This window comes from Macrosteles quadrilineatus, unplaced genomic scaffold (assembly GCF_028750875.1).
Source record: "Macrosteles quadrilineatus isolate MER2022 unplaced genomic scaffold, UCM_ALF_1.0 Scaffold_5__1_contigs__length_97177068, whole genome shotgun sequence".
In the NCBI taxonomy this organism is placed as follows: domain Eukaryota; kingdom Metazoa; phylum Arthropoda; class Insecta; order Hemiptera; family Cicadellidae; genus Macrosteles; species Macrosteles quadrilineatus.
In genome coordinates, this window is record NW_026542598.1 from 71,313,539 (window position 1) to 71,337,170 (window position 23,632).

The 23,632-nt window shown below is 34.2% G+C and overlaps 1 protein-coding gene across 1 annotated transcript in view; it reads left to right on the top strand.

Moving 5' to 3' along the window:
• Positions 1-23,632, top strand: part of LOC128993968 (ATP-binding cassette sub-family D member 1) — a 43,812-nt gene that overhangs the window by 9,720 nt on the left and 10,460 nt on the right. The window contains exons 2-9 of the mRNA XM_054418115.1: positions 1,902-2,140; positions 11,099-11,271; positions 13,622-13,796; positions 14,229-14,347; positions 15,851-16,010; positions 16,843-16,940; positions 17,265-17,410; positions 18,325-18,436. Of these exons, the coding sequence (XP_054274090.1) occupies positions 1,902-2,140; positions 11,099-11,271; positions 13,622-13,796; positions 14,229-14,347; positions 15,851-16,010; positions 16,843-16,940; positions 17,265-17,410; positions 18,325-18,436 (1,222 nt within the window). The remainder of the gene's footprint in view (positions 1-1,901; positions 2,141-11,098; positions 11,272-13,621; positions 13,797-14,228; positions 14,348-15,850; positions 16,011-16,842; positions 16,941-17,264; positions 17,411-18,324; positions 18,437-23,632) is intronic.

Genomic DNA, 23,632 nt, shown 5'->3' on the forward strand with positions numbered 1-23,632 from the left:
GGACGCTGAACCTCTTGTCCACGAGTCACGCTCAGACTCCATTCTTCTGTCACAGCCGAGTGATTCCCAGTGTCCTTGGCCCCGTAACCAGTCCAACGCAACACAAAATAGCCTCCTCGCACGACAGGGAAACATCCGTTCTCTAGAATACCTTGTCAGAGAGAAAACCCATGTCTATTGTATATGCCTTTTGCAAGCATGATACATCGGTTTGAAACATTTTTGGGCGATGAAACAAAAATACACCTGTTGATAAATATTGGCAGAAAAATTCAACAGAATTTATGTTTGAAGTAATAAATGCATTGCAACCAATAGAACACTCAGAATGAAGAAAAAATGCCAAGAAGAAAACGACTACCCTACATGCGGGACCTGAGTGTAGATGAAGTTGCCTTAATATATTTCGATCATGATTAGAACAATTTGATTTTGAATTAATATGTTGAAGTAAAGGAGAGGCAAATTTAATTACAATGAGTAGTAAATGGAATTATGGGTAGTGCAGATTTTGGTTTTTCTTAAGGTGATGCCAGGGAGTCAGGGGTTCTATTAAGTATAAATGCATTATACTGAAATAATGCAAACAATATAATAATCATTTATCGCATATATCCTGTGATGCAATTTTATGTTGCAGGATAAAATCTTTTATTACCGTACTGACTCTTTGCATTGTTTTGTAAAAGTATGACATTATGGTGTTCAACTTAATAAACCCAAATACTTTAACTTTAGCAACCCCAGTTACAACATAGATAGAAAAATATAATGTTACCATAGAATCACACAATTTCAATAAATCTTTATACAGATTCATCTTTTAAATTTTATACAGATTTTTAATAGACAATTGTAAAACAAACCACTAAAATAATTCAAACTTCGTACCGGTATGTTTATTTGAACAACCCTTTTATAGACTAGAATATATTTCATTTTAAATCACAATCACATTTAAAACATTCAATGAAATTTTAAAATTTCAAGGAAAGAACATGTTTGGATTGACATTATTTTTGCTAAGTGCCTTAGAATGACTTGTATGGCTTGCAATTGTACCTACTGTGTTTCTGACATTATTCAATGTTGACTTCTTATTACCAAACAAAGATTGTTATTATTATCACCATTGACAAATCGGTATAAACTAAGGTTTCTCTTGACAGTTTCAATTAGAAGCCTCATTTGAAACCTTCCTGGCCAAAGGCAAATCAGTAATGAATAAAACATGTAGGCCCATTGTGCCAAGAATCCACTGACATTGAGCTACCTTATCTTTAAATTTCACAAAAAAGTTGATTGGTTTGTTGAAAGCAAACTTAAAGAAAAATGATTGTTTTGTTGAGTCAACAATGAGTTACGTGGTTGTAAACAAAAGATTTCTATTTATTTGTCTTTTGTAGTTCTTAACTTTAGTTTCCTTTAATTATATTGGCTTCAGAGTAATTCAAACGCTAGCAATATGCTGTTATTATTATTGTTAAAAACTTTTTATTTGCATAAAATTCATAAAGCTTCCTTGGTCACTACCACTACGAAATATATCTTCTGAGAAAGACATCTTCAGTGCAGTATTATCGTTATCATTCGAGACGGGAACACCACGTATGTGCGCATTTGAATCAAATATGAGTGCAGTATAAGTGTAGAATGTTTTTAGCTTATGTACCTTGTGTAGCCCTGTTACTTACCAGCTGTTTCATTAGTTAGGACCATTTATTACATCTTAGCGCCTGACACGTGTTCCAGTGCACTGATGATTCTGTCAACAAACGTCATCACTTTGTAAGAATTTCCTGTCTTTGAAGAGGTCATATCCACAACTTAGTTTGTAGTGCCATCATTCTTTTGGTAACAATTTTCAATACAATTTTATAAAAACAGATTTTCTTTCACAGGACGAGACTTGTAAACCACTCGTATTCCTTGTACTTCAAGGACCAGACATACTACAGAGTGAGCAACCTGGATGGTCGGATAGAGAATGCAGATCATCGTTTGACAGAGGACATCTCAGCGTTCACCACGTCCGTCGCTCATCTCTACTCTCACCTCACCAAGCCACTGTTTGACTGTGCGCTCATCGGGTTTGCTCTCATGAGGTCGAGCCGGGAAATGGGAGCAGCCGTCGTACCTGGTATGTTGTTGATTTATGTTGATTTCCCTTAATTTGATTTCCTTTCAGATCTTGCATGACTAATATTACTAAATTAATTGTTTTAATGTACCATGGGGGTGAGATGTGCCTAGAATGGTAGTGGATGAAGTAAAGAGTGCTCTCAGATTTTATCTAGCTCGCTTGTCTGTGTCGAGAGATTTCTCATCAGATCGGATTCCGGATAACCAATGAATATAAAAAATGTATAAATACTAGATTTTCCTGATAACATATCAGATTAGTTACTAGGTCCAGTATAAAAATAGTGCTATTCCCAAGTATTTAAAAGATTCATTTACGTTTTACATCGCTCAAGACCGTAAATTATCAATCACCAAAATGACGAATTAACTTAGCTAACACACAAAGCTGTACAGATTATTTCACTCCATTCTGCATTCAAACAGCATTCATATTCCTCTTAAGACATACTTGATTGTAAGTCTATGTCTCAAAGAATTGATAGATTGAATGTGAATATTTTGTACTGTGTACACTAGTCTCAAAACAACTGTCAATTAATCAAAACCATACCATATCTTAAAGGTTATCAAATTAAATATCTTGTTCAAAAAATATTAAAGACACTGAATATTAATTGTACCAGCGCCAGACCCTCAGATAGCTTTTCTGCCAACTAGCTTAGTTACGTTATTATATTACTATTCAGAACATTCTGCTGACTTGGGTCATCAGCATATGCAAGTTGTGAATCAGGTCGTCAACATACAATCGGCAGTTAATGATTTGGCAAATCAGAGGCAGAGCAAGGTCACAAAAGACAATCAATAACTGTCATTGATTAAACCCTCTCACAATTTACTATGTTGTAGCTTTTCCCACGCTTTCCAACAGGATGTGAAAATAAATTTTAACAAGTTTTAAAAGTTTTAACAAATAAACGGTATCAGCAAACTGACACATACTTTCTCCCATAAGCTTGTAAATAACCTTTATCATGGGTAAGCGGTGGGTGTGATCCGTATATTCTATAAGGATAATTCACAAAAGTTAGAATAACTTTTGAACTGTAATTGTTACAGCAATCGGAGGTTGCACTATTTTTGTTTGGAACAATAAAAACCAAAACACATTTTATTTTAATCAAAACTGTATTTTTCCTAAAATCCAATATTTTGTTATTTTATGGGTTTTATAGAAAATAACATAAGTTACAGTAACTTTTGAACCGTACTTTTTACGAAAATGGGATCTGTACCACTTTTTTCAAAATTTTAAGGACCATAACATACTAATTTTAATCAAAACCGGCTTTTTTTCTAAAATCCAATTTCTTGTTTTCATGGGAAAATAACATAAGTTACAATAACTTAGGAACCGTAATTTTTATGGAAATGGAATTTGTACTATTTTGTTCAAAATTTAAAGGACCATAACATACAAATTTTTTCATCAAAATCGTTCAGGCCGTTTTGAAAAAATCCTATTTTTCCATTATTTTATGGGTTTTATGGAAAAATTGCCATTTAAAAAAATTAAAAAAAAACGCCTGTAGGTATAATGGATTAGTACCTACGTACCATTTCATCAAAATCGGACCACAGGTGTGGTCTGTAGCCTCTGTACATATCCACACATACAGACATCACTTCGAAAACCACTTTTTTGGGTTCAGGGGGGCCCAAAACGGATATATCCACCCAAAACTCAAACTCTAAAATATTGACGAAACCAATACTTTCTCCATATACTGTGTATAGGAGGAGAAAGTAAAAATAGGTTGTACAGTATTACCATTGATGATTAAACTGCCCATATTCTATACACTCAATGGCATACTAGACTAATTAAAGACCACATAATTTTACAAAATATTCATGTAAATAATTATACTATTCAATACATAGAAATCTACTTAATATATTTAAGAAATGGAATTACATTTCTTACCATAATACCAAAGACATTAAGATAAAAGATTATTGGCTCGATTTTGATAACTGTAACTAATGCTTTTATAACAGGCCTTTAATTGAAATTATCTTATTCTGACCAATCCAGCTCCTATCATGCATCTAACTGTCTACTCCGAGAAATAATCAAATACTAAGGAGAAATTGAATTTTAATACCAGTAGGCTATACAATATCTATTTGTGTAACTAGTGGGCAAAGTGGCACTTTGCTGCACACGAGAAAAAATGTTTACGCACGAGCCGTAGGCAAGTGTGGAAAGTATCTCGTATTACACATTATATTTTTCCTACAGTAATGAAGCATATAAATAATTAGTCTTTCAAATACTGTACAACATGTTTTTAGGTTAGGTTGCTACACCTGCTGATCGTAGTTGTAATATCTTTAAGTATTGCCAACTTATTTTTTTAAACGTACACGTATTACATGCCTAATAAAAGCACACTGTTTTGGGTTGTTTGGTTGGAATACTGGTGTGCGGTAAAAAAAATTAAATAAAAAAATAAGTAGGTGCAGCAATTAGCAAATTTCTGTGCTATAATCAGTGCAAGGAAGGCCACTTTGTCAGGTGACTGTAAGAAAAATATTTTAAACATTATCAGTTAGGCTAAATACTTTATAGCCTACTGTAAGAAGATTTTTCTTATAAAAAGACTTGTAATTTTTAAAAAGTTGAAATATTATCAGTTACTCATCTTGAATATTGAAGGTGTGCAGTATTTCTTATTTATTTACATAAATAAAACTTCAGGATTTTTACCTTCTAGTATAACAAATACATAGGGTATCTAAATGATCAGGGTACCGATTAGGTATTAGGCCTAGAAGTTTGTATATTTTGGTATAGGTTTTACAAATACTTTAAATGGTTAACCACCTTCATATAATTATTTGTCCTGGTTTTGTTAATTTTCAATATTGTACTACCAATTTAAGATTTAAAGAATGTCCTAATTTTTAATTATAAAAACTTTAAACAAATCTTGGATAGGTATATCAATACTGGGAGTGTGCCAACGTAAAAAACACTTTGTCTATAAAAAATGAAGTGTAAATGTATTTTGAGAAAAGTTTTATGAAGTGAAAACTTTACCAAGACAACAATTTGTTGAGATAAATTAGCAATTTGTGGAAGGGAACAATTAGGTTATGTGTGCATGTATCTATTCAGCTCACCCCCTATCTACAATTCAATCACTGCTTTACTTCCTGTATTGTAATAGAAGACAGGTCTTTGATCTCTGCATACCATTGTTTGCACTAACATGAGTAAGCGAATTAAATGCAATTCTAATTTGGCTGGTATTAGTTGCATTAATACGTTCTAAATAGATTTGATTACAAGTTCTAAACTAGTTTCCTAGGACCCAATCTTTTCTCGAAATCCACACAATATTACAAAATTCCCACCGTCACCTTTTTTGCATGTTTTTGAGACTACTTTTCTTAATCTCATCCTACTGTTAACTTACTTGCAAACTAGTTTTGCAGTTTTAATTACTACTATCGATGCATCATGGAAATTCCAGTACAAAAGTCAAGACAAACAGGACAAATTGCATTAGACTTGATTCTGTTGCTACTTACAATATTCCGGAGATTAAAATTAAAAGGACCCAATGGCTCTTTTTTTACATTAACTTTACCCTACACATAAGCTTTAAGTGTGAGGTCATAAAAATCTTGTTTGATAAAAAAAAACTAAGGGATGATTTTGTACAGTTTGTGTTTTACTAGCAGTTCTATAATTCACAGTCTAATTTGTTTGATCAGTTACACAAAATACAACTCAATTTTTTGTTTGCTATCCCAGTTTCAATAACTTGAATTATATTAGAATTACCTTTGTTGTTGGCTGAGATCTCGGAGGTAAAACGTCTGTACCACCCTACACCCTAATCCATTAAGGTGCATTAGACGTCACCCTACACCATAATAGATATAGGGTGGCAATAACATCTTAAGAACTCATGCAATAATAACAAAATTAAACCTAAACAACTCTATTTTGTTAAAAAGAGGATCAGTATGTCCTTAACATAAAGCTAAGATTAACACTAATACCGAAACCCCGGTCTGACAGGCCCACGGGAATTTTCAAAAACGCATGTTGGCAACACTGTTTACTTGGTAGATTCCATTCCCCCAATACCTTCCCCCCTTTTCCTCCCCTACCTATTGATATATCGTTTGTTCATTTTGCATGGGTGCCATGACCTTGACAGGTTGTTTGTTCATAACATGTCCGTCTCAGAAGCCTAGCGTTAGTGTATTTTAAAGTGGGGTCTCACAGACCGAGGGTTTCGGTTTGTGTGTTTCTAAGCGGGGTCCATTATTTTTCAAATGGGGTCTCACAGACCGGGGGTTTCGGTTAACGTCAGCCTAGGTGGGGTTTCGGTATTAGTGTTAAAATAATTTAACATTTTGACATTTTCTTCATTTTGACATGTTCACATTTTGTTTCACCATTGTTTAGTTAAGTTAAACAGCAAATAATAACAAGATTTCAAAAATAAAAAATAAACGGCTTCTTATGAAAGTATATGAGATTTGCAAGAGACATATTTAAAAGTATGTGATTTGTATTACTTTTGTGAATGGGCATCAAGTAAATTCTAATCAACAAATATTGTACGAAATTTACAAACTTTAACGTTCAATTTATTTTAAAGTTTCACGTTCAGATTTGGTTTTTTCTTCTTTATGTCCCAAGTTCTTTTTGGGTAAATTTCTCTTCTTTTCTATATTATTTAACCGATGACCATCGCCGATGGTGCATGACCCCATCAGCTGGAACTTGTAATCAACAATCAAACGTAATCATAGATAATACAGGAGAGCCAGTCTGTGAAAGTACAGCCGTTTCTCCAGTGTGGTTAGTGACGGACGGGCGCGGGCACGGGATGGATAGAAAGTAAAAGCTATTACGGTGAAGAGAGTAACCTGAGATTAGTCACAGTGGTTCCTCTGACACGTCTCAACATGAACAGGAAGTGGTTGGTGGCTTGGATGATTATACGCTGGCTTCAACCCTTTGAGCACCAGGGATTTTTAATTGAATTAATTGTTTTATCATGTTTTTATCGACTTTTGATCTCAAAAATCCATATTTTGTGATTCCTAAATGAATAATAAACAAAAAAAACCTTAAAATAAAAACATTAACTTAAACAACCAAACACAAAACATGAAGATATCAGGCAATTACCAAATAAAAATATTCTGAATGTCACAACTGCTAGATGAAATTATTATTTCAAGAACAAGTAATTCAAGGGCTTATTCAGAAATCAATGCACCGATGAAATCGGACTTCGGAAAATATTCTTAATCGAAACAGAACACGATTTTAAAAATATAAGCCAAAATTGAGGAATATGAAAAAAGATTGATAAAAACAAAATTACACATGATGTTACAGAAAATGTTTACATCTTCAAAACTTATTTAAGGCCATAAACATTTGCAGATCATGGAAATTCAAAAACAAAATTAGGAAAACAATTACACTTTAATAAAAAAATATTTGTAAATCTTACAAAAAACTCTTATAGTATTTATAAAATTAGAAAAAAATGAAAACTTACAAGTCAATAACTAATTTAAAAAAATTATCATTTTATTCTGTATTTATTTAAGTTAGACTATTGTAGTATTTGTAACGGGGAAGACAAAATCAATATAACAATTATTTAAAACTAATTGTAATATAAGAATCAAGAACTTTATTGTCATTGTTAATGATATTCACGACTTGATATACCGTACATGACTTAACAAGGCCTCTGAGTTAACAAATGTGCTTAAACATTACAAATTACAATATTAACCCTAATTATAATAATTTATTATTTACAATCAAGCGAACATTAATACTTTCATATTAATAGTAAGGATAGCCTTCAAAAGAAGTAGCGAAATGCCTATTTAAGGTGTAACTGAAGATTCCACCTATCCCATCAGCTCCCTCATGAGTCGTTTCCTGTTTATTTTAGATGGGCCTCCTTCATCAAGCTGAATGTGAAACGTATAAGGTATATTTTCCTCATATTTCTGAACAATGGGCATTTTTATCCTATGGGTTTTATTTTATGGGTTTTTACCTTAGGCGTGATATAGGTCAATGTTTTCTATAGTAATCTCAGGGTTGAGTTCCGATATGAACTCAAGATTTATCTGGAACCTTGCCTAACCTAACCTAACCTTGAATATATTTAAGTTATTTACCTGATTCATCAAACTGTCAACCGATATAGAGTGACATGTAATCCTTGACTCATTCAGGAGTTCTCTAGTACTTGACGATAAAATAAAACTCCTTGAGAGTGATTTCCGTATCTAATGATTTTCAAATATCTTTACATTAATTTTATCATTTCGTTGAGACCGCAGCACAATTCTATTCATGAGTGAGATACTTTGTTTAGGTTTGTTACTGACTATAACCAGCTGACTGGACCAGCCAGCACTCAACAAATTATTGAAAGCTAAATGATAAGATCCAACTTATCCAGTTTTGAACCTTTAAAAAACTTGTCTTACATTCAGACTGGCTCTCCTCTGATTACTTTAGTATCAACAAATAGTTGTTTCACATACTAAGTATCTCTAGGGTCGCTATAACAATCAGCCCACAACCGTTCAATATTCCATTTCTGTTGAGCAGCCATTGTTTACTTTCTTTATCATTATTGACAGAATAACCTCCAGTTATTGTTTTGTTGAGAGTCTTGAAGATAACTGACTTGCGTAACATCCACGCTCTAAAGTTATGTCAGTGGAGATGGCATTTTAGTAGTTGTAATTATCAAGGTTTCCTTTATTAGGTTCCTAATTATCCAAGGTTTCAAACGTTTTGTAGCAACATCAAATAAATTATCCTGATATTTTTTTAGAAGGAAGATGGAATGAATGGTCTTTATATAAGTGTTTTAAACATTTTACTATGTCTTTTGATTTTCACAGTAAATGTTTTGAAAAATTTTATTATTTCTTTTGTTTGTTTTGATCAGCAAACTACGGTTACTACTAACAACATTATTGATAGTTTTCTACCCTCAAGTTTAACCCTATCAAATTAAACCCCCTGAAATTCGAGAATTCATTCGTATTGATTTAATTACGCTGTTATAGAGTATAGTTAACCTGAAAGTATTTTTGATACGATGTCTGATATAAAGTAGGCTTTGTTGTTTGATTGTGTTCCAGTTCCATTATTGTGTATCGATCCTTGTGAAGGTGACACCAACTGCAGTAGAAACTAGAGTCCCCTACCTTCATTTTAAAATTATGGCTACTATCTTGATTCTATGTCAATGATTTAAATAATTTCTCTAAAAAACATTAAAGTTTGATAAATTTCTTTAAAGACTGAGGAAATAATTTGATTATTGGAAATATTTAGACTTTATAACAGCTAAATAAGTTTGGTTCACCCCCCACGATTCCAAAAACAAACTCAACCCTTCTACATACTTAAAATATGTTTGTTTTATAAACCTCGGGTTTATTAAGAAAGATTATTGTCTCTATCTGCTATAAAAAAATGTATGCAAGCATAATCTTGTGGGGTGGTGTGTGTAGCATATTGTGTTAGTAGTGGAGCGGAAACACATGGAAGTAGTTTTCACTCTGCGGTTTCCTAAGAAACTATATCAATTATAAATTATCAATCATTGAGAAGGGGACGCCATCTATGTGCATATTTTGACCAAAATATGAGTGAAGGATGAGTTTAAAATGGAGTGTGATGATCTATGTTGTAGCTTTGTTACTGACTAAGATCAGCTGTTTAATTAGTCAAGATTATTCATAGAGCCCAATGATCATGAACAGCTGGGTCCAGTATCAAACCATTAAAAAGCTACTGACTTTTCTCAAGATTGATCCGGCAACCTTTTGATTGTTAGGCGAGTACTATAACCACTCAGCTACTCAATCAGTTATTTTGGAGTTATTATTAAGGAACCAGTATTTTTCCGCAACAATGTGAGGGTTCCCGCACTGGAAAATTTACAACTTCATCACTGTTCTTGTGTGTTCAAACTCAAATAAACAAAACTTAGATATCAACTTAACCTGAACAAAATATGATAACCCCAAATCATGTTCTTTCCTTGGGTGTTGGTAATAGGTCAAATAATGATTGAGATGTCATTTGTTGTTTAGAGTAATTGATTTATTCCTTGAATGAATCTTTTATACTAAATGATCAAACTAGTTTATTGATTCCCTCCCCCCTTTTTGTTTATCAATTGAAAGCAAATGCCTGGATTTTTCGATTTATATTACTGAGTATACAAATTATAATGAAGAGTTTATTAAATTCAATGAAGTGCAAATACAACTAGGTAGAGTTTGAAATAATTATTATAATAACTAGCTGTTGGCCTGTCCTACGTAAGGGAATCAAGTAGACAATTAAAACTGAATTTAATTCTTAACAGCTAGTTTACACACATAAAGGAAGATTCTGGCAGTTTTAGTAGGGTAAATTATCTTGTAAACAAATATAACGTGACCATCCATTTCTTTCATCTGATTATAGGCCTATACGATTTAATATTTAATTTTAATTAAAAACCTTAAATGTTATTTAACCTTTAAATTGCCTTATTTTCTGTACTTTGCTTGCTGTCGAAGTATGACATTGTAAACTAAAAAAAAATATTTGCTTTTTCCTTTTTACCGCCTTTGTTAATATGACGTTGACTGAAATACAGACTGGCTAGAAGAGTCGTCAAGTATGCGTGAAGCATGGGATCAGGTCTTAATGTCTACGAGTAACACTAGGTCCAAATAGCAAATGTACGATGTAACTATTTAAGCTTTACGTTGTTTGCCACAGGGGCATCTGCAGTGTCGTAAGTAACACCAGCAAGGAGTTCTTAGGGTTTTGTAAAATTGTTGTAAAAATATCAAAGGATTTGCTGAGAAATTAGTGCTGCTGGACTATCAATTGTCCAGTTTAACGTAACAAAGAAATGGTCTCTGTTTCCAGGTCCTCTGTTGGCGTTTGTGGTGGTATCACTGACTGGACAGGTGTTGCGAGTGTTATCTCCCAAATTCGGAGCTCTCGTTGCCGTGGATGCTGAAAGAAGCGCCAACCTCCGAAACATCCACGCTAGAGTCATCACCAACGCTGAAGAGATTGCGTTCTATGGAGGTCACAAGGTATTCACTCAACAAGTTTTAAATATTCTTATAATGTTGCAGTTGCAGAGCTTTAAACTTTGACTGGCAAGAGAGAGTGATTCAACATTCATACCCCTTAAATGTTTGTGGATATGCCAAACCTTAACCTGTAACCTATATCTAACCTCTCATTCTTGCAACAAAGTCAAAGACTTTAGCCTCCAGGCACACACGTTAGCAATATCCGACGTTAGTAACATACCTGATCAATTGAATTGTTAGATAAAATATACCAAGTCTTAACTACAGACAATTAAAATTCAGCTATCAATTGTTTTGAAAGAGAACAGTCTCTGGTCTTTTTATTACAATTACAGTGGCCTGTCATAGAAAATGAATTGAACAGAACCGTACCTCGTAAACACCCTCGAATAATCTATAATCAATTGCTAACCTTTTGAGCCCATAAACAAATATATTGCACAATTTTTTTCAAATTAAGTCAAACGTTTTACATGCAAATTTTGTCTGTTTTAAAATGTTTTATAGTAATGTGCATGCTTCTGATAGCTAAACCTAATGGATATTGGGGAAAATGTGGATAAATTGGTAAATGGTACATAGTCCTACACTCATCTCCATTCATTACTTGGATTAAAATACCTACTTTGCATGGTCGCCATTTCATTGAAAAGTAATCAAGTAGTTTCTAAGAATTTCCAATATTTATATGTTTGTAAGAACAAAATGTATTTCTGTTACATTTAAAAATAAACCATTGATTATCTACAACAAGTATTTCTAGAAACTTTTAAAAAGTTTCTAGAGAATAACACATATCACAGGTAGAACATTTTTTATACGTAATTGCCAACATTACAACAGTAATTTGTCATAGTCTGCTGAGTGTTGAGGTAATCGTAATTGAGTTGAGGTAACGATGATGCATGGTAGTCCTGACCTTGAGGTAAGTCCATTCTGTCAAAGGAGGTCTAAAGTCAAGGTGAGGTGTCTAATTACAGTTTCAATTGTCTTCACAGTTTATAATTGCAAGTCACTACTTTAACTTGGTTTTTTGTGTGATAATTTATTGCAATTATCTAGTTATCAAATGACAAAGCGTTAAAAAGATGAAGTACTCTTCTTAACTCGTCACAAGGAAATTACATGGTTGTGTTATAGTTTGTTCATAGTCATTATGTTAAATCACACAATAGGGGATTAACATAAATTTGGCAGAATTAGTATTTCAACTTGAACTAATTTAGTGGCTGTGGTTTTCTTAGTATTCAATTGTCATAAGTTTAACGTTTTTGAAAAGGCTCTACTCAATTGCATTGTCAGTTATTATTATGTTTTGTTTAAAAAGAGGTTGTGGCTCCTTTTAATTTTTGAATTTCCATGTATGCCCCAAAGGAGTGCAATGTTATGCTAAATTTTAAGGGGCTGCACTGGGACCTAGCCTCACTACCTTTATTTCCCATTCTGTCACACTACCAACTGAGCCATCTTTACTCGTCTAAAGAAGAAATCACAATGAGACGGAATATCCAAAAAATAATTTTAACTATTTTTGAAACTCAAAACTCTTTTTCAATCATAAAAAAATTTTAATGAACTCGTCTCAAATGGCTTGGATTTCATACCTTCATAAAGATCACCAAACGTTTAACAACTAATAAAGTTTAAAATTCCCATGGAACCAAATAATTGACTACATAGATAATTGACTAAATAGTGGAATTGTATGGGTGTGTTAATTTAAATTTACTGTATAAAAGGGAACAGAGTTCAAGATATTTTTGGCTAGAGGTTGTAGTGAATAGTCTTGAAGCTGTTCCTCAAGTCAAGTGTCAATATCACATGAATCAGTTTGACAAACCATTAGCAACCCTTAAAACCCCCCTGAAAAGACTTTTAACCCTAAAAAGTTATCGTCATACAGCATGTCGCTAAGGGTATCAATACGTAAATTTGACGTACTGCCGGCCGTTTTACCATACACAAAGGGTATTGACACGTAAGTTTGACGTAAGCGTTCCAAGAAACTGACTAGCAAGTGCATAAAGAAATACTACGACCCAACCAAGGCAGCCATCGCAAGGCAAATGACTGCTGAGAGCACTGCCGGAAGGAGGGTATTGTCAGTTGAGGGGGTGGGGGGTGAGATACTAAAAATAACTCGCACTACGTAAAATTTACGTGCAAGACCCATCTAGGGTTAAAGCAGAAAATCTCATCTTACAAGCTGTACAGCCCTTGCTACTCAGTCAAAAAGTTATATGCATTTAAAGACTTCTATTATCTTGTACCATTTTTCTTTCACTTTACCTTTTACGTTTAACAACTAAATAAACGGTTTGATTTATCAATGTGTTCTTGTCCGCAGGTAGAGATGGGTAACCTGAGATCTTCATACAACTCTCTGGTCCGTCACAAGAACCGCATCCTGGTCCAGAGGTTGTGGTACGTCGTACTAGAGCAGTTCCTCATGAAGTATGTTTGGAGTGGCACTGGCATGATCATGATCTCCCTACCTATCGTCATGAGCAGCCGAGAACTAAGTATGTTGTTTGACTTAGTATGATTGAATAGTAAAAACATTGTTTTAAGCTATGATGATAAACGACCTACTATAAGAAATTATTGATAACAGCAGGGGGTAATAAATGAACTTCAATTTACAAGTTCACCTGCTCCTGCTTTTTGGCTGCCGGTTTTTCTAAAGCAAAACAAGTTGCCTTGTAGGTCTTGAGGATTGATGTCTTTACTGCTCATTTCCTTGTCAACCATTGCTTCAAGAAAATCATTTTGTTTCCCTTGAGATGCTCGTTAAGTGGAAGATATTGCTGGGAGACACTTTTCATCCAGCTATTAAAGGCACTAAATACAGTAAACAGTCATGTGGAAACTTGAACTATTAATGGCTTAAAATTAATCATTTTTGTAACTGTCCAAATGCTATACAGTAAGTGCTAAACTTATTTTCTACACAGGTTCCAGTAGTACGGACGAGTCATCCAACGTGAGTGAGCGTACGCAATACTTGACAACGGCTCGTAATCTCCTGGTGTCGGGGGCTGATGCTGTAGAAAGGCTAATGTCCTCGTACAAGGTTAGTGATAGAATATTATATTTAAATAACTGTATTCCTACAGAAAAGAACTATAAGGTTGGTTTTATTTTAGAGTAAAGCAATTGTAAAAGGGCAATGTGTAAATTAAGGTATGTAAACAAGCCTTATAATAACAGAGTAATATATTGAAAAATTTGAAAGCAGCCCTGCGTTCTTTACTTCCTTATACTGGCCGTATATCCTGGCCGTGTTAGGTGGTTGGTTATATCCCTGTAGTTTAAGGTTTGGACCTTATTTTAATCCGTTGCCCGTTGACACAAGTGTATGGAAGTAAAAGTTTTATTTAAATGGTGTTTTGTGTTTTGAAAAGGTATTGTAATGTGTATGATGTTCCATTATTGTGGTCCATTGGCTATAAGTGTCAGTTTGAATGATTCAGTGTTCTAAGTAGGAAAACTTTGTTAACGGAATATCCATGCGGTTGTGTGAAAAATTACCAAACTAAAGAGAAATATCTAAAAAAGCACTGTTTACCATTATCCATGATAAAACCGGTACTAATGTACAAACAACCTCTGTATTTTGCTCTTATCCTCCATAAGATATTATAAGACAGCTTTAGCAAATTCCCATATAGGGAATAAGCTACTGTAGATCTCATGGTAAGTTCTGGACCCGGATCCGATGTACTTTTTTGTTTTAAGGTCTCCAGAAGCCAAAAACACCATCTGTTCTAATTCATATAAATGGGTTTTTCTCATTTTTAACCCTAAATATATAAAATTTTGCAATTTCTTTCAAAACCACTTTGTGAGCTTAAAAACAAAAATTTAGTATATTGAAGCGTTGTTGTGCTTATGTTATTCTTATGGAGAAAAAGTTAACTGTTTTACTTGATGGAGAAAAAGTTAACTGTTTTACTTGTTTATAAAAATATTTTGATCAAATTTGAAAATTTTATTTATATTATACTATAACATTTTGCTATTAACATTAAACTATATAAACACTTAATTACCTTTCCTGTAGCAGAAAACCTAAGTACTCGTTAAACTAATAGTATTTAAATAGGGAATTTAATATTATATTTTTAAGAAAATATTTTAGTGCAAATCCAATCAGGCAAATGGAAATTTTGAAATTGGCCTAGTCTGCAGGTATTCTGTGGTGGGGGTATTTATTTTATGCTCTGGTAACTTCTGAACATAAATTATTGTAAAACCTGTAAATAAGATGAACGATATCTGGGATAGCTCAAACAAACTGCAAAAAGAAAATAGTAATAGTAGTAAATTTTATTACTTGATCAAATCAATAAAAAAACTAATAGTTTTAGTAGTCAAGATCCTCTAAATTTAATTGGATAAAAGAAGAGAATACCAGGGTATAAAAAATGTGTTATGAGGATTATTTTAAATTAGCATCTAGTGTTTACACACTTTGTTTACACTCAACGTTCAACCGCTAAAAGCTCTAGACATTAATTATACTATATAAACTGTTTTGTATCCTGCCTAATTTGACATTCCCCCGGTTACGCAGGAGATAGTAGAGCTGGCAGGATACACGTCCAGAGTCAGTCAGATGCTGGACGTGTTTGACCAGGTCAGTCGTGGTCAGTACCGCAAGACCACGGTCGCTGCCAAGTCTCTCCTGAGGTCATCATCACTACAGTACATCAACGGACAATTGCTGGTCAAAGGTACATAACCTCTCATCCTATTGAAAAACTGAAGCCTGTTAGATAATTTCTTATAAAGAGACTAATCTATTACCATAGGTCTTATGGTAAGACCTGGACCTTGGATTGATTTACTTTGATGTCTCCAGAGGCCAAAAACACTATTCTTCGAATTCATACATGTATATCTGTAAGCCCGATAACTGGAGTAAAAATATTCCGATTTTGATTACGTTTGGTACAAACGTGTAAAATTACAATTATTTGAACAAGTTCACGAACCAGCATGATCGGACTGTGGGAACGGTTTTTTTCAGGGGTTTTAAGCGGTAAAAACTTTTTTCCCAAACCCTTTTGTAGAGCTTAAAAATAAATATATATTGAAGTATGATTGTACAACTAATGGTTATGGAAAAAATCACAATAAACTGTAAATTTTAAATTTTTATCTTATTTTTATGGAGGATAAGTAAACTTAACTACTTTGCTTGTTTATGGAAATATTCTAATCAAATTTAGCAAATTTACATATTTCATCCTAATCTAATGTTAGGAACAAATAGTTGTTATAATAATATAAATATTAACAATAACAATATTGACATTTTAAGTGAAATGTAAGTTCATTTCACTTAAAAGGCACTTTATCACCTTCAGCAGCAAACCTAAGTCCTTTTTAAATTAAGTAATTTAATAGGGAATAAATATGACATTTTTAAAGGAGATATTTGCGATAATTCTATTAGGTAAATTGAAATTCGCTTAGTCTGCAGGTTTGCTGCAACAGGGGTATTTGTTATCATTGAAGGTAAATCTTGTTATGTATTTTGAGGGTATCTCTATTGTTTTCCAGGGGAAGTTTGTGACAGTCCTGATGGCAGTATAGAGTTACGAGAAGTTCCGATTGTCACTCCCAACGGTGATGTTGTCGTACCTAGTCTCAGCCTTAAGGTAAAAGAAGATTATGATATATTAAATTTTTCCTTTTTCATAGAGGATGCAATTTCACTTTTGATGTCTGCCTCTCTAGTAGGTTTCCATTATAACACGTTTTTATTAGCTCATTTTCTTGTCTGTACGATATACATTTTGCAATCAATTTTTCAACTCAATCAACCAACTGCAATCAATCAACATACTTCCCGATGAGCTATAGACTTGAAACTTATATCATAGCTCACAAATGAATGACAATGCAATATTAAATAATTTTTTTTTCACATTTCCCAATAACTTCAGCTTAATCACATGAGAATTGTGACAATTCTGTTACAGGTAACGCCTGGCTCCCACCTTCTGATCACAGGTCCGAATGGCTGTGGCAAGTCATCTTTGTTCCGAGTGATCAGCGGACTCTGGCCCGTCTACGCTGGCAAACTCATCAGGCCGATGAACTGCACAATGTTCTACGTTCCCCAGAGGTGTGTTTGACTTTTTTCGTGATAAAAAGACCAAAATAAAATACTCAATACTTGAACAAGTACCAGGTAGGGGTGTATAATTAATTCTGACGAAGGTTCTGAGAAATTTGAATTCCCTCATGACAAGTCTTAAACTTGGTGTCTTTGTCATGCTTATGGAATATTTGAACAAAAGACACACCATCATCAATGGCGCTCAAACAAAAGCTTCTGTATTTCATGCATATAGTTTTTAAAGTTTGGTTTTGCCTGTCTAAATCCACATTTCCTAACATACTAACAAGACACCAGTTTCTTTATTTGTCTCTTCTTAAATCTCAAAGCTAAGCAAGGACAACAATTTACTAGTTAGTGCTCTAACTTCCATAGCCTGTGTTAAATCTTTACTGTCAACTGTTTGTCAGTACCTTGTATGAAAACCCTTGTAGCGTCAAATATTTGAGGCTTGTCTATGGGCGAAGCAAAGAGAAGTAAGGTACAGAGGAAATACGTTTAATTGACTGTCGAGCACTTTCAGCTCTGGTATGTTCGGCTGGAAATTACTTGTGATGAGCGAGGAAGAGCCCGAATATCGAGCAATGTGCGGAAATTACTATTCCACAGGGCACAGTCTTCCTCCACCATGAGCATTGTAGTACATGAGAGCCAGGGGGTGGTGTTGGACTTTACCCTAGACACAAGCACTAGCGCTAGACTATACTTAAGTGTACCATTCATTGTTTGCTCTGTACCTTACTCTGTGCTTCGCCCATGGACAAGCATTAAATCTTTGATGCGACAACAATGACATACAAGATACTGTAAAACTGACAGTAAAAATTTAATCTATACAACCAAGATACAGTAGACTTCCTCTTATCCGGACACCTTTTCATTGAGTGTCCACTTTGACTATAGTCTTTCTGTTTGTACAGACCCTACATGACCCTGGGCAGTCTGAGGGAGCAAGTCATCTACCCTGAGAGTTTGTCTGAGTGGAGCAACAAGGGAGTATCTGACGCCATGTTGGAGGCTTGCCTTGAAAAGGTAATGATCAGTAGTGACCAGTCAAGCATGATACAAGCATGATGTGAACAAGATAAACTAGATTGGAATCAACCCAGTGTTGGCCGAAATTGTAAGGGTAGCACAGAGAAAACAATTTATTGTTAGATATTGACCCTTGGAATTTCAAAGAGCCTAATTTAGTATTCTTAACAAACTCAGTGTCTTACTCAATTTTCAGTATAATACCTTTCGGATAGCAAACTGTTCAATATAAATAGAAACTTCAGTATCCAAAAATTAATGTTGCTACATACAAAAGAATTAAAATGTTGGTAATTTTATTAACTTTCTAATAGTCTAGGCATATTAGGAAAGTTAGCAGAAAGTTTAGGTACAGTCCTAATCATCACTTTTCTTTATGTTTTTTGGGTCGCTGAACACGAATATGAGGTTTGCTGACAGATATTTTGCCCGGAACATTGGTTATTTAGTGAAAAACCTTAAAATTTGGGCACTTTTTTTGGTTTTTTGGGCAAATCTCAGTAAGTATGGGTTTTTAAGAAAATCCAGCTTTTTAAAATTAAAGGTGACAAAATTTACTGCAAGTTTCCTATATAATGTTTGTTTCTACGACGAACCGTTTCGCCACTAGAGCACAGTAAAAAAGGCCAGAAGTACAAAAAAATTAAAAACATTGCTAAATGCTGCCGTTTTACATTACGTTTCCATGGAAACAACCCATGTTACGATAATTTTAACTATTTATTCATGATAACAAACTGAAACACACTTAAAAATATCCCCGCCGCAGCAAACCTGCAGACTAAGCGAATTTCCATTTCCCTGATTGGATTTACACTAAAATGTCTCCTTAGAAATATCACAGTTATTCCCTATTTAAATAAAAGTTTAACGAGTACTTAGGTTTGCTGCAACAGGGAGGGTGAAAAGGTGTTTTTTGTAAAATGTAATAATTTAGTATGAAATTAATGCATTTTCCAAATTTGATCAAAATATGTTCATAAACAAGCAAACTACAACAGTTTACTTAGTCTCCATAAGAATAACATGGGCATTTTAAATTTACAGATTTTTGGAATTTTCTCCGTAACCAATAGGCGTATAACAACGCTTTAATATACTAAACTATATGTTTTTTTAAGCTATACAAAATGGTATGGAAAGAAATCGCAAAATTTTAAGTTTATAGGGTCAAAAATAGGAAAAACCAATTAAACCCCCCATAAAGGCGGGGACACACTTGTCATACACCCTTCCGATCCGACTCCGATCATACTGTGGTACGACTGTCGGAGAGGGGAATGGTACATAGCTTTGAACGCGGTTGTTTACACCTCTCCGACACGCGTCACGTCATACTCCGATCCTACTCCGATTTTGACTCCGATCACGCACCGACACTGCAGTCTATTTGTTTGTCGGATGCAGGATGGGTTGTTTCTTAAAAATCGCATTTATTCTTAAGATTTAAGAATAATGGTTTAAGATAAATATATGCCGATGCTTGATGTGAAATCTGTGCGTGCATACCTTCAATTTGAGACCTCGATCATGAAAATCGGACGGGTAGAAGAGCCAAACGAACTCGAGAGAGAAAACCCAATGTGCTTAATATATAATATGGGCACTTAAGTAAACCACCTAACTTTCTTTCCATACAGAATGAACCCAAATTCTTCGTTTTCCACTGCCCTTCAGAGATGTCTGACTTTCTTCCTCTTCATCTAGACAAACCGCCATCATGGCTGAATCCCGAAGTCCAAAGTTTTTGAACATGTTTACCACCTTCTACTGCACGTAGTTTACAAATCAGACTGGCAAGTGTTGATCGACCAGTGGAGGAAATCGGAGATGGGTCGGAAGCGTGTATGACATGTGTGTTCACCCCCTCCGATCCCGCACCGATCCTTCTGGAATCCCGCAAATCGGATCGTAGTAGGATCGGAAGAGTGTATGACAAGTGTGTCCCCGCCTTAAATCCCTGTTCCCATAGTCCGATCATGCTGGGCAAAACCAAAAATGAAAATAAACCCTAACCGTTTTACAAAGGTTTTACATTGGGTGTCCATGGAAACAACCCATGTTACGATAATTTGAACTATTTATTCATGATAATGAACTGAAACACACTTGATCAATCTATGCCAAGATGTATGACTGATGACTGCTGGAACATTTCCCGTTCCCACAAAACCCCCATTTATTTTCTCAGCACAGGGATGTTGCTGGCCACAGGGTTGACTGCTATAGTGATTGAGAAAAAAGGATGAAATACATTAAAAGAGTTGTACGGTAGATAACTTTTAAATTTGTTAACGTCAAATTCAGACGAGTAGACCGTGTCCAGCCACTTGCCATAGTAAATAACGCGATGAAAAAAGTAGAGAATTCTTACCCGTAAACCCCAACACATTGTTTCAACGTATCAGCATCGCTAAGAATTCTGATGAAGAACTAAAACACTTCTTGTCCTACGAACTGGGTCCTTACTCTTTCTCGTTGTTTGATAATAACAGTTTGCACAAAGAACCAAATCAAATCTTTAAAGGCCTAAAGCTCCTGTCCCCATTGAAAACAAGCACTTCCATGGTCAAGTGCAGTATGTTATTGATGGTGGGTTCCTACTACACAAAAGTTATGACCAGAGCATCAACCTTTCAACCTTAAAAAACCAAGCATCAACCGAGAAAAACTTAATCGACCACATACTACCCACTCCTTGCCTTGCTATAAAGAAGAAAACTGTAGGCAGCTGAGAATATTCAAAGATAACCTTGGTCCTCAGTTTCTTACCCTTGAGGAAGCCTTAGAAGTGAATTAGAAGTGAATGAGGATGTGGAAGAAGATGTTTTTTCTCTCATCTTGGGCCCATAAAAAATGGATGGAATGCCAACCTTCAACCCGAAGAGTGAATTACATGATCCTACCAACCAACCTATTCTGAGATTATTAACATTATAAAAAGAAAGATTGTCTCCATTTTCCACAATTTAATCCTAAAAGACGGGTATTTCTTTCAGGTGGAGTTTTGCGGTCAGAAGACACACTAGTTAGTTTATTAGTGAATTTCCCCTATAGGGAATAAGCTATTACCTTAGTACTCATGGTAAGACCCGGACCCGATTTATTTTTTTCGTTTTGAGGCCCCTAGAGACCAAAAACACCATCCGTTCAAATTCATATATGTGTCTGTTAGGGCGAGAACTCTAGCAAAAATCATCCGATTTTGATGGAAATTGGGACAAACGTGTAAACCTACGTCTATTCGAACGAGTTCCCGAACCAGCATGGTCGGACTATGGGAACAGGGATTTATGGGGGGGTTTTATGGGGTAAAAATTGGGTTTTCCTATTTTTGACCCTATAAACTTAAAATTTCGGATTTCTTTCCATACCATTTTGTAGAGCTTAAAAAACAAATAGTTTAGTATATTAAAGCGTTGTTATGCGCCTAATGGTTACGGAGAAAATTCCAAAAATCTGTAAATTTAAAATGCTCATGTTATTCTTATGGAGACTAAGTAAAATGTTGTAGTTTGCTTGTTTATGAACATATTTTGATCAAATTTGGAAAATGCATTCATTTTATACTAAATTATTAGTCCAGGCGCTAAACGGGTTGAGTATGCACTGAAAGTCTGACAAAATTTGACTTTTGATTATTGTTGGGGACATCTAGTAGATGAAAAAAATCTATGATGTCGCATTTCTAGGGTGGTCACAACTCGGGGGGGAGGGGGGGAAGTTGCGCGCGTCAGTGGTTTACGTTTCCGCGTCTAACTCACAAACGGTTAATGATAGAAAGGTGAATTAAGCGTCTATCTACGCCTAAATATATTGTATTTTAAAAAGGTTATTACAACCTTTCTTCTATCTCTGATACTTTAGGCGCTAATCAACATTTATTGCAAAAAATAAAATTGAAAAATACTTTAAAATGAAATATCGGAAATATTGCGCTTGTTTAGGGCATGTTACCAACTATTTATGGTTAGAAAAACTAACAAGTAGTACAAAAACACAAAGTTTAAAGACATCTGTGCAAAAACAACAGAGCTACGTTGATTTCAGTAAGAGTAAACGTGGAGAATCCGTAGTAGTATCGAGGCGCGCATGGATGGTACGTAGCCCACAGTCAATATAGGTTTGATGTTGTAAGTAACTATGGGAAAGCTGAATTTTTCTATGCTGTTAGACCATGTTGAGATGATCATTTCCCCGAAAGTCAACACTCCTCCCCCCTTGTGCTTTCCTCTAACCCCCCTTTTTAGATAAATTTACAGCCTCTTAGAAATTAAGCCATAACTTTAAAACGGGTAAGGATAATAATGCAATCTTTTATTAATCATTTTGCGTTACGATAATCTACAAAAAGAATTATTAGATAAATAAATATTTGAAAAGAATTATTATAGATTTCTAAAGAAGAAGAAGAAGAAAAAGTGTTATAAAATATCAATACAGTGTTTTTTTATTTAAATGCAAAGAACAATGGTCAAAGACCGTCTGTTTTGTGTTAGACACACTTATTTTAAAATATTTTAAAACAGTTTAAAAGAGTCCATGAATCACGTACCATTTTTCATCAAATAAACTGATTTCAACTACAGAATATACACAAATAGCACTACATAATAATAAAGACCAGATATTAATTGAATGAATAATAAAATTTGTAGCCTACTGAGAATCTGAATTTTTCCTACAAACAGTTAATAATTTATAAAACAAACCTGTTACTTTTATAATTTACTTTGATAGATACTTAACAAACAATATTTTATAATTTTTTTTTTAAATTACGTAGATTTTCCCCACTTTTGTATTGATACCTCAATTCTTAAATTTAATAATTATAGTCCATTATCAATTCCCACCCTTTACTCCACGCCTCTTTAAGATAATTTCCATGTGCCCGCCAATCTTTGCCATTTAAAAATTCAAAAAAACTCATATTAATTTAAATATATAACTTGTTAAACCAAAATTGACGTATCTTTTTTTAAATTGGACATTCTGCTATAAAAGGGTACACGTTTCATCCCGGTTGAGATTACATAGTGAACATACATAAATTTGATTTTCCATATAGAGTTAACTTTTTACTAGACGACCCCCTTTATTTCTAAAAAAAATGTTTTTAGGGATGGTTACGAATAAAAAAAATATATATCCACCATTTTCCAATATGGCCAACAACTTTGTTATTTCTTA